Source organism: Pavona decussata, unplaced genomic scaffold (assembly GCF_977016875.1).
Source record: "Pavona decussata unplaced genomic scaffold, jaPavDecu1.1 SCAFFOLD_67, whole genome shotgun sequence".
NCBI lineage: Eukaryota > Metazoa > Cnidaria > Anthozoa > Scleractinia > Agariciidae > Pavona > Pavona decussata.
In genome coordinates this window covers 1222824-1235032 of record NW_028145486.1, presented here as the reverse complement: position 1 = coordinate 1235032, position 12209 = coordinate 1222824, and the positions used below count along the sequence as shown (strand labels likewise).

The 12209-nt window shown below is 38.1% G+C and overlaps 1 protein-coding gene across 1 annotated transcript; it reads left to right on the top strand.

Moving 5' to 3' along the window:
• Nucleotides 1–13: 13 nt before the first annotated feature.
• LOC146477966 (trafficking protein particle complex subunit 2-like protein) lies at nt 14–11606 on the top strand. Its single transcript, XM_085112689.1, has 6 exons — nt 14–64; nt 144–237; nt 1440–1518; nt 3031–3118; nt 4362–4441; nt 10140–11606. The coding sequence occupies exons 1-6, from the start codon at nt 32–34 to the stop codon at nt 10180–10182; spliced, it is 417 nt and encodes a 138-aa protein (XP_084968815.1). The 5' UTR covers nt 14–31; the 3' UTR covers nt 10183–11606.
• Nucleotides 11607–12209: the final 603 nt, after the last annotated feature.

Genomic DNA, 12209 nt, shown 5'->3' with positions numbered 1-12209 from the left:
GCTCGCCAGCGGTAAATCACATCAAACCAAGATGGCGGTCTGTGTCGCCGTCATTGGTAAAGAAGTAAGCTTTTAAAATAGTTAATTTGATAGACTCTCTTAGTCGTTTTTCTTGTATTTAAAAGTTGAATGTTTTGTTTCAGAATTATCCGTTATTTCTGCGAACGGTTTCTCCCGAAGAGGAGCTAAAATTTCACTACACAGTGCATACTTCGTTGGACGTTGTTGAGGAGAAGGGTAAGGAATATTGGAGGATTAATTAAAAGTTAAGCTTATCATATTTGTTCTACATCTACGAGATCCTTGTCATCAATGGAGTAACCTAACGTTCTGTGACGGAAAGAAGCATTTAATTTAATTTGCTTGTAGGTTTATATTTTAATGATATGCTCTGAATCGAAATATTTACAAATACAACTGGGAAAGTACTTTAATTTGAAACCCACTTTCTTTCGTTAGGAGAGATTTTCAGTTATATCTGGTCTTTTTGTTCAGTAGTTGTCTCAAAAATTGAAAGTGGACAATCGTGAGAAGGTGAAAAGAATGAAAAGAATGATAGTTACCGAAGATCACCTACAACAGCTCTCCAGTGAGACCTCGATCAACTAGATACGTGGGCGTCAACATGGCAAATGAAATTTGCTTCTACAAAATGTTTTGTTATGTCAGTTACTTTAAAGAAATCTCCTTTTAAGTTTAGCTACTCCCTTTGTAATGTGCAGCTCAACGGTGCTTGCTATCAAAAGTATCTTGGTGTCTACGTAACATGTACGCTGAGCTGGCAAATGCAGTGTGTTGAAGCCAAAAAGAAGGCCATGAGAGTCCTAGGGATCCTTCAGAGGAACCTTTCATCATGTGACAGATCTGTTAGAGAACATTGCTATCTATCCTTAGTGCGCCCGATTGTTGAATACGCCACTGTTGCCAGGTCTCCACACACCAAAAAAGGGATTGACTGCATTGAGTCTGTACAGTGCCGTGCAGCGCGGTTTGTTAACAACGATTATAGCCGTTATAGTAGTGTATCATCTATGCTCACGGACCTATTAATTGGCCCTCACTGCAATTAAGACGTAGCATATGTGATATCGGCATGTTTTATCAAATACATACAGGTCACGTTAACATCTCCCTCCCCCACGAGCTTAACTCTGTGCCCGCGTACAGCCGTATAAGGGCGAGTCATGACTTTAAGATAAGTCTACTGTTCTCTTCAGTCGACGCTTACAAACACTCATTTTATGTAAGATCAATCCCAGCATGGAATGCATTACCACCTGACATCGTCAAGTCTGGCTCTTACTCGGAATTTATTAGTTCTTTATATGTTGTGCATTATTCTATTGTGCGTCCGCTGGCCGCTCCATTGCTGGATTAGCTTTGCTAATGGCAATTATGCTAATTAAAGATTAAAATATTATTGTTCAATTTTCATCTAGTGTCTTCACTAACAAAAAGCTCCAATGATCCACGAGAGCTGTACCTTGGTTTGCTGTACCCTACAGAGGACTATAAAGTGTATCCTTCCTAAATACTAACCTCAAATGTTGATGCTGCATGCAACATTCAACAACTAGAACTCCTCTTTTTAACAAGCAGACATACATGGGTAACTGGTTGTTTGGCCTAAGAGTCGTTTTGCTACGACTAGTTTGCTAACATCTTTAGTCAGTTTGCCAATGTCTCATAGGTTAGTTCACTAACGTCCTATATATGTCAGTTCGCTAACTTATTAGGTTAGTGCAGCAAGGACTCGTTTTTAATAATGTCTCCAATATACATTGCAATGTTTCAGCAAATGACAGCAAACGTCACTTAGAGCCAGAATTTAGTTTATGTGGTGTCACAACTGAATTTTCCTGCGCACTTTAGTATTACGTAAGCGACCTACATTCATACGTTGAATTACTATAAACCATGTAATTAAAAGTATAAAGTTTATCTGTAGTCACATAACTTAAGCGGTATACCAAGTTTTCACTTTTGTTTGCTTGAAGTGACAAAGTCACATGTCCTTCAACAATCAGCAATAATTAGCGTCTCACTGCCTTTAGAAGGGAATGTGTGATTTTTATTCAGTTTTGAGAAATTATTACAATATGAATACTGTATTCTAGTTGATCATGGCCAACACAACTTTGTATCTGATCATGCTTACTTGTACCTCTTTGATCCTTAAAGTATTGGCTTGCCCATTCCTAGCATCCATGGAAATTAAGAGATATAACTTTTAAAAATATCAGCCACTAGGCTTACCAAGGTAAGTTCATAGGTTCTAGACTTCAAAATCATTTAGAGGTCTTCCCGTCTATCACATGTAGAAGAACTGAAGAGAGGTGTCGGCAAACAAACCTAATACGTTAAGGAACTGACATATAGGACGTTAGTGAACTGACCTACAAGACATTAATGAACTGGTCATTAGCGAAACGACTCGTAGGCGAAACAACCGTAATTTCATACATGTATTTCTCATTAATTATAAAACAGACATAAATTAATTATTAATTATTATAATTAGAACTATGTTATGATTGACTAAGTTATAGTATTTTAATTATTGAAGGATTTAAGTGTAAAAGGGGTTTATGTCACCCCAAAAAGTCAGAAAAATGTTCAAAAGTACTCAGTTTTAGCCTGCAATGTGGTTTTTCTATGGCAAACCCTATAAGGTATTAAATTTTCATGAATTTGTGCAAAGGCTCATGTACAAGGAAGTTTACCGCTGCTTACTGTTGCTAAGTTTCTTGTGATCAAATCCTCTGAATCAGAAAGTAAGTATGGATCCAGGGGGGACATAGTTAATTTTACAAAAAATCTGAAGTGAGCATGTTTGTCCAGAGCATGTTTCTGAATTCTTGGCTAAAAACTGATATGCTTCCATTTCGCCCAAAACCCTTCACAGGAGGGCTGGGAGTTCACTGGATGAGCTTGTATTTGCAAAGGAACCTTCATTTAATATGCACAGCCATGGAATGATTTATATTTAAAAATTATTTTCAGTAAAAGTTCCTTGACATTTTTTTAAAGATATGGTTATGTAACAAACACTAAAATTAAGTTTGTAGTTGTGGTTGAATCAGCCAACATTAACCTAAGGGACAATGAAATAAGAACAGTAAGTCTCAGTGGAATTTTTGTTATCTCTAGATCATTGCTCATCCACTTGTGTCCAGAAATGCCCCTGATCCTGGCTTAATGGGTACTGTATATAAGATAGACCTTTTAGCAGTGCACTGGGCAGATAATCTCTTAGTTTTTCAACAGGTTCTGGACAGGACACCATCCTGCTAAACTATTAACTAGTACTAATGATGTGTTTTCAATTAATATGTACCTTATTATAGGAAATTAACAATGCACATTATTAACGCGGTTTTACAAAATTCGCGTTAATTTAGTGTATCTTTATTTAATTTCAATGTAAATTTAATGCACGCTTTCTTACAACATTGTTATTTTAAAGCAACTTTATTTCATTACAAAACCTTATTAGTTCATGACTCCTCTATTGGCTCTTCAGAGTCACTATCTTTTGAATTGATAGCCAAATTTTCAGCTGTAAGAAAAACTTAGAAACATCCATGCACTTGTCTTGGAAGGTTTTATTGACGGAAGCCAAAACGCAGTTTGGCATTCAGAAATGTAAAGTGCGAGTTTGCAGAATTATGAAAATCGCAGTAAATAAAGCAAGATGCTTGTCGAAAAATTCGCGTTAATTTAATGCATGTAAACCTAACTTCTGAAAAATTCGCGTTAATTTAGTGTAGGGTAAATTTTCTCGTGTTGTCAACGTGCATTGTTAATTTGCTATAATAAGGTAATTGACAGTAGATTTTAAGCCAGAATGAATTCATTATAATTGGGAATCCTCACTGAGTCAGTACATGCCTCCAACAAGATTTCAATTTTATTACTTTGCTGAACAGAATGACATAATTACATTTATTAAATTTTTGATAAAAAAAGTACATTATTTTATTACTACAAATTATCATCTGAGTCGCATGTGGTTTTCCCATAATATTACATGATAAATAAAGCACAGCATCAAGTTTTGGTTTATCAAATTTAATGTTAGTCAATAGATGAATTGAGGTGGGTTTCTACCCTAGATTACATCATTTTAAAAGCAAACCTGAGCTTTGATTTGCAGGTCACATTTTGAAAATACAGTTTAAGTGCAGCTCTAACGAGGAGATTATTATGGCGTTAAATGCAATTCTCCTGACCAGAAATGTAATTTTTGTTACTTCATGTCAAAGGTATAAATTTCAAGATCTTGCCAAATTTTTAATTAGCAAGTGACTGGCTTAATGGGTCAGCCCAAGTTTAATTTATTCTTTTCACTTTCCTGCTAGATGTTTCGGAAGCTTCATGTAGCATATACAGACATGTTTTGCAACCCTTTTTATAATCCAGGAGAAAACATAACTTCAAGGTAAGTTCATTTAAAGCCACCAAAAGATACAAGTAAAATATCAAAATAGTGCCCATTTTCTTGCTGACTCACAGTGTAATCCTGGCAATTTAGAATTATCTCAACAAGTTTGTTGAGATACCTTAATAAATATTTGCATTACTTTAATGACTTGGTGATTATAACCACATGGCATGTTACACATTATTTTAGCCTAAATTGCCTTTTCCCAATTCCCTTTGCGGCTTTGCTGCTTGTTCACCCAACTTTCACCTTTCACTTAGACCTGACCATCCTGCTAGCCAATTGCAGGCTATCGTTCATTTGTAATTTATTTGGCAACATGCACATAAATGGAAACTGATCTATCCATTTAGAAATCCCAGCCCTGGCTGGGGTACCACTCATGACTACATAATTATTAATATAATAAGTGACGCTGAAGTGTGAATGAGGACCCAGAATAGTGCAGCAGCCCTGAATGTAACCTGCTTTGCTCTGCACAAACTAAATAAAGAAATCAATAAACTGCATGTGAGATAGTTCATACATGTAGATCCACATGATCATTCATTCGTTATGCTACTGTCTCAAACCTCCGACACTGGTAGATAAATTTTTGTTCTGGAAAACTGGAAACATGTTGTTTCTAACTATATAATTACAAAAGGCTTTTACTCTTCTCTGTTATACAGCTGTTTTGACCAAGGTTGTCCAAAAAAAGCGCAAAAGCGTACGCGACAATGCCGAAAGGTAGTCTGGGAAATACCCAATAAATTTCAATAAAAGCTCAGAATCCATATTGCCCGCCATCTCAAGTCTTTGCTGTACGGTCGAGGCATTATGGATTCTGAGATTTAGTATTGAAATTTATTGGCTATTTCCCAGACTACCTTTCGGCATTGTCGCGTACGCTTTTATGCTTTTCTGGACAGCCTTTGTCAAAACAGCTGTATCTATGGAAACAAAGTAGTTCACAAGCCTAATTATTCACCTAAATTTTAAACAAAAGTTTGAGGTGCTACCTTAATGTCCAATAATTATTGCCTTTATTGACTCCAAATAGAGTTCAAAAGTGATGATGTTGCAAAAACTAAATTTGTGAAATTATGGGATTTGTTAGTATATGCGGAAAGAGCATGATCAAAAATGCCTACTTGCCAAAAATCAACATCTTATTGCAATTTGGGAGCGAGATATTTGCTCTTTTATGCCCCCGATGACTCCATACAAATCCTTCTAATTTTGTCTGGGTTCCTAACATTTGGAAAAGGAAAAGTGAAGAAGCCAACCCGGACCTTGGAAATGAGGGGTCCAACTTATGAAATGCTGGGTGCTGAAGCAAAAAAAAAAATAATAATAATAATAAAAAGAAATAAATAGGCAACTAGGCTAATTTTGGTTGCTTTGCCGCATAAGCAATATATATTATTCCACTATTATGTCATTTCACCAAATAAGGTCAAGAGAACGCGCAAAATATGAGACCGTAATACACTGTAGTGTACCGGTTTGACCGGTTTACAACAGAGCGAATACGGACGGAAAAGGCAGGAAAAGGAGCAACAATGGCCGGACTGGACGAACCCAACTTTGACTTGTTTGGGTCCTTTGGACTTGAATTTTTAGAAGACGAACTCTTAACAGAAACAGACTATTTAACTGAACAAACAGAAACTACTGAAACAGGTGGTGTTGCTACAATTACCGAGCAAACAGAACAAACAGTAAGCGGACAACTGAACGACGAAGACATTGACAATTTTATTGCTGAGAACAGAAACAAAAACACAACTAAAAAGACGCAAAGTGACCTTAATGTGTTTTACAGATGGGCAAAAAATGTCAACGAAACAAGAACTATTGAAAACATACCAGAACAAGAACTGGACAAAGTTTTGGCTCACTTTTTTTTAAACGTACGTAAGACGAATGGGGACGAATATGAACCTGATACGTTGACGTCTATGTTACGAAGTTTCGACCGCTTCTTAAGGGAAAAAGAAAAACAATACAGTATACTCACAGACAGACAGTTCACGAAGGTCAGAGAAGCTCTATCTTCAAAGCGAAAACAGCTTCGCCGTACCGGCAAAGGGCAAAAGCCAAACAAAGCTCTCGGACTGAGCGAAAATCAGATTCAGAAGCTGTGGGACGAGAAACAATTAGGATACCACACACCGCAAAGCCTTTTACGTACAGTCTGGTTTAACAACACCCTGTTCTTTGGTTGGAGAGCTCGTGACGAACATCACCGAGTAAGGTTTGGAGACTTCCAAATAAAATGCGAAGACGGCCCCCAAGGAAGAGATTATGTCGAGTGGATAACTGAGCGTGGAAGCAAGACTCGTACTGGAGAACACGAATTTGTCCCTGACCGCACGTTCAACCCCAAAATGTACGCAACTGGCGGATCACGTTGTCCTGTGAGCATCTTTAAAGAATATCTGGCAAGACGACCGCCTGAAATGGCTGCTGCAGATTCCCCATTTTATCTGGCGTCCATTGTTAAGCCATCATCCGATATCTGGTTCAAGAAACAGCCTCTGGGAAAAAATTCGCTCGGTTCATTTATGAAATCCATGAGCGAGGTCGCCGGGTTGACAGGCAGGCACACCAACCATTCGGTCCGTAGGACGATGATTTCAACGCTCAGAAAGGAAAATGTGGAGCCTTTAAACATCATTGGACTTGCTGGACAAAGAAACCTTAAGTCTTTAGACAGCTATTCCAGTACGTCCACAGAGCAGCAGAAGGACATGTCCTTGAAACTCAGCAGCTTCATCGAGGTATGTGATGCACGTGAGAAATCTGTCGCTGAAAGCCAAATACTGACGCCAAGAGCTGATCCACAGCGAGATGAAAGTGAAGGCAAACATTTGTTCACTGGAGCTGTCTTTAATAACTGCCAGTTTACCTTTACCACTGCCGATGCTGGCTCCGCTGCCGTCCATGCCACAGTTCCACAGAAGAAATTCAAGAGAATCTTGCCCATTGTAGATAGTGATGATGAACAATAAAGAACTTTTGTTGTTCTGATTTATCGGAACTGGATTTGTCACTATAAGTTGACGACATTTCCCTGATTTTGAGACTTTCTTGAATATTTTGGAATTACAAAATTATTGTAAAACGTGGCTTTCAACAATCTCGTCCCCAGAGCCCGCGCACGTTTTAGGCCAGCGGTGACCACACGTCCACGAGCTCTGGGCTAATCAGAAACCGGAAGCAGGGATCCTGCTTCCGGTTTAAAGGGGAATTCTGCTGACCGAGAGGAAGACAGCCTCTGGTAAAGAACATCAAAGGCCAAGAAAACGAGTGAAAGAGGTGACAACCTCCATCCCTCCCGTTTTTCAGTGACTGTCATGTGAGACGTCCTTAATAACACAACAGCCAAAACAAAGGCTGCGTAAAATCTGGGTTTGTCGGCGATTTGCTTCTCTCAACCGCGACAAATTCATTTTGCACATTGACAGGTCGTTTTAGAAAACCAAACATTTTCCATAGGCAGGGGCAAAAAAAACATATATAGGTTATGGCGATTAGAACCCATTTGTTGTACTTTTACTCATTTGGAGTTAAATTAAGCTTGTTTTCGCCTGTAAAATGTAGTTTTTAACACTTTAAAATGGGGGTGAATATACGCAGTCTACGCAGTATGAGATAGCCAAGTTTTTTCACGACACTACAGTAAAGTTAATAGCGAAACGAAAATAGAGGCTGGTCGGAGGTTATATAAGCTTCAACCTAATGAACTAAAACAGGGTAAAGATTTTCAAACAACATTCGAGAAACTTCAGCAAGGCATCGTTCCTAACCTGATTGCCGTCGACGACAAATACCACCCATACCAACAAATGTTTACAAACGTGAGCTTAATTTTTTCCGCCACGAAATTTACAAACGATAGGTTTCACAAGATCAGCTTTTGCTTACCCAGATACAATGATGCCAGAATAAATACAATAAAATAACAGAAGTACATTTAATAACAAGACACAAATTTGTAGACGTTCAACCGAAATAACCAGCAACTTGAAAATCTAAGCCGTATCAGAAAGAGCGGCAATTTTTTTTTGAATTCACACACTCGGTGCAAGCTTAAGAAACTCACCCTGAAAAAAAAAATTACCTGCACTCGATGTACTTTATCAGTCCTATAAGCTGCAAACTTACAAAGCTCACAAATGAACTGTTGTGTAAAGAGTGACAACGATCGCTATTCCAAGCGTTAATATTTTTGTCTTTTTGTCCGTCCGCTTTCTGAACCACTTTTTGTGCCACACATTCTTGAATACAGTCCGCTTTTAACGCAGTGGTAACAAAGGCCGTTGGTTTTCCTCGTTCAAGTTCAATTATGTTTCTGCTGGGCTGCTGATAGAATATCTGTTCCTGTTCAACAAAGTAATCTTCAATAAATTCTGCTCCAGTCAGATCATCTCGCAGACTCCGCGGTGCCTAATGGATTACAAGTTTGCTTCTTTCAGTTCCTTTAACAGCACGAGAAAGGCCGTTAAACTCTTATCTGCCTTAGACAATGTTGAGAACGATTTTAAATGGCCAGCATTGACTATGAACCGCATTTCAGAGTCGATAATTATAGGAGTTTTTCCGAAAATTGTCAGGTCCATCGTTAACCTCGACCGACGCAAGTGTCATACTGTCATTCAGCTTTTGTCAAACGCTGCAACATATCGCAAAGGTTTTCGCGCCTTTTCCGTTTAGACATGTGATTTGACTTGCTACCTTTTTCGTGTTTACTCACTGCAAAGAATAAGAAGCGTATGAAAATTTAGTTGCATTTTGATTCTATGGCGGTTTTTGCTTTGATATCTTTGACAGTCTATTTCTTTTCTTGTTTTGAAACCTCCGATTCAAAGACGCTTCCGGTAAAATGTAATATCCAATCAGATTTCGATTTGCTGGATTTTGACATTGATTAGCCCAGAGGTCTTGCTTCCTTGGTGCTGACCAAAAGGAACGCAGCCTCTGGGAACGAGATTGGGCTTTCAATGGAAGAATAGTTTTTGAAATGATGCAAGCTCGAAAACAAGTTTTTAGCATGCCAATCACTTGTCATTTTTCTTTTCATTTTATCCAATCAAATTAAAGACATTTAACTGGCTTTCTGTGTTGTTTACGTCATTCGTACGCGCCATATACCGATGGACAGATAATGCCGGGTGTATTTCAAAAATGTTACCAAAACAGAAAAGCCAAAATAACAAATCTTTCTGTAGTGGAATAATAAATCTCTTATTCGATGGTTTTACATATAATACGCGCGGACATTTTGCTCATTGCTCGTATTTTTCCTCGCCCCTTCGGGGCTCGGAAAAATACTACGCAACTCGCAAAATATCCGCGCGTATTATATGTAAAACCATCGAATAAGATGTGATTTCTTTTATTACACCTTTCAGTAAGTGGTGTGTTTGGTCAATTTAGCGGGCCATATGGCCGGCCAAACTTTAACTAGTTTCCTCTCCCATGCACCCATTTAACCTCAGAGATATAATAAATATCTTACTAACCTTGGTTTCCCAGTCTGTACTGTAAGTTTCAAATCCTCGTTTTTTCCTGTTGATTTATGGCCCGCGCACTTCGCACTTGGGCGATAAATCAACAGGAAAAACTTGGTTGGTAACTTACAGTATGGATTGGTGTGTGAACTGTGAACTAATTAATTTAATGTAAGCTCATCTATTTTTTTTTCCAGAATATTTGAAAGGACTGTTTTAGGAATGATGAAGCAAGATTAGAGAGCATGAATTTTATTGCACCACAATAATTATTGATTGGTATATAGTCTGGTATAATGCTATTACAAGCACCAACATTGGGTTAGCCAAAGAAGTATGTTGTCAACCATCTCTCTGAGAAGACCATCTCAAGAAATCTTTAAAGGATGAGCTCTCGTTCAAATCTTGTGTCAAGAATCTCTCAAAAGTGATCATCTTTGGTTAACAATGGTTACTACTTTTAATATGCTGGCGATGACAGTGGTTGATTACAAAGGAACTCTCCTATTGAACAAGTATCAAGAGTTAAATAATACTGTTTCTTTAGAATAATTCCTATACAATATCATGTAAACCCTTACCGGTATGTTAAATATTGACCAGCAGTTGTTCATACAAAAAGGACATGTCCAAAGGTTTTTATTATCAATGATTTGATCAAGGATGCTGCATCCTTTTGCGACTGCGCAACTCAGACAGAGAAAGAGGGGCACTGGGAAGGAGGGATCATGTCCAACTCTCTCCCCAGGCCCCAATCTTTCTGGTTCTTTGAGTAGCGATAGCTACAGTAGATAAGAGGGTTTATAGTTTCTAAAGGACCTGTGGTGCTGTATTGGTGGGAGAGTGGAAATGAATGTTTCAATAATTGAACCAATTATTGGTTTGATAACTTAAGGTAATTTGGTCACCTAAAGGGGGGTGCCTACTAATACCAAAGTATTTTTGCGCAGTTTGTGACTATGCGGGAAAAGCAGATCTTAGCAAGGGCTATTGGAAGTCTAAAAAAAAGTTGGGGGTAACCGCGCAATTTTTAGAGATAACTAAGCAACAATTATTCTAAAAAGCAGCAAAATACTAAGCAATGTATGGCGTTTGTTTTCCAAATTGAAGCTTTGTTATCTCTGAAAAATGCATGGTTACTCCCAATTTCCTTTTTGGATACCAAAAGCACTTGTTAAGTTCTTTTTTCTCCGCGTAGTTTTAACATAGTTAACTATGGTTTTAAACCGCGCAAAAAACAAAAAAAAAACGTATTAGTAGGCACCACCCCTAGAAAACCCAAGTATCTCGAGATGCGCAGAGCGTATACACAGTAGCAAAAGTAGGGACCGTCCTTAATGAGATTTGGGTGTTGATGTTTGAGTGTTAGCTCTAACAAGAGTGACGTCAAAGGAAAATATCGATTTATTCTCGGGTAACGGATCGAAACCAACCAAAAGCCACCACGTTTGTTTTAGTCGGCTAAACCAGTTAAAATGCTGCTTTCCCGTTCGTTGGTTTGGTGTTGTTGGCGCGTAATCATTCCGCTTTTCGAATTAACATTGTCGGGAAGCCGATGACACCTCAGGGTGGTCTAGACTATCTATTAATCAATTTACCAAACTCGGCTTTGACTCACCTCTACAGAAAATAGATTACAGAGGCAAATGAATATAGTATTTTCACCCATCCTATGGTATTGCAAACTCTAAGATTATCCACACTACCTTTAGGTCTTCTCTTTTTACTTTATAATTTTTTTTTTTTTTGTTTGTTTTTCAATCCGAGATCATTAAGGACGGTGCCTGCTTTTACTACTGTACATGCGTTCTGCTCATCTCCGGGTAGTTTGAGAAAGTCCGGTTCCTTAACGGCCGTGCCTGCTAAAACAGAAATTTTTCCGCGGTTAACGCGGGAAAAGCAGATCTTGGCAAGGGTTATTGAAATTCGAAAAAAAAAATTGGGGGTAATCACGCATTTTTCAGAGATAATTCAAAACCTTCAAATTGGGGAAACAAAATTAACACATTGTTTTGTGTTTCGCTTTTTAGAATTATTGTTACTTAAAATTATCTCTAAAAAGGTGCACGGTTACCCCTTAATTTTCTTTTTGGATTCCAATAGCCCTTGCTAAGATCTGCTTTTCCCGCATAGTCATAAATTGCGCAAAAGTACTTCATATCTTTATTTGTAGGCACCGTCCTTAATGTGAAATTCATGACCAAGTCGACTAAACATTATCCTCGTCCCACACTGTCTTCTAGTGCTTTGGGGGTTAGTTTTCTTAC

What these genes read in the sequence shown, in the direction of transcription:
- LOC146477966 (XM_085112689.1), top strand. Translation starts at nt 32, where the DNA reads ATGGCGGTCTGTGTCGCCGTCATTGGTAAAGAA. An exon ending in TCGCCGTCATTGGTAAAGAA is followed by an intron (nt 65 to 143) that starts GTAAGCTTTTAA and finishes GTTTTGTTTCAG; the next exon opens with AATTATCCGTTATTTCTGCG. An exon ending in CCTACAGAGGACTATAAAGT is followed by an intron (nt 1,519 to 3,030) that starts GTATCCTTCCTA and finishes ATTTTTTTAAAG; the next exon opens with ATATGGTTATGTAACAAACA.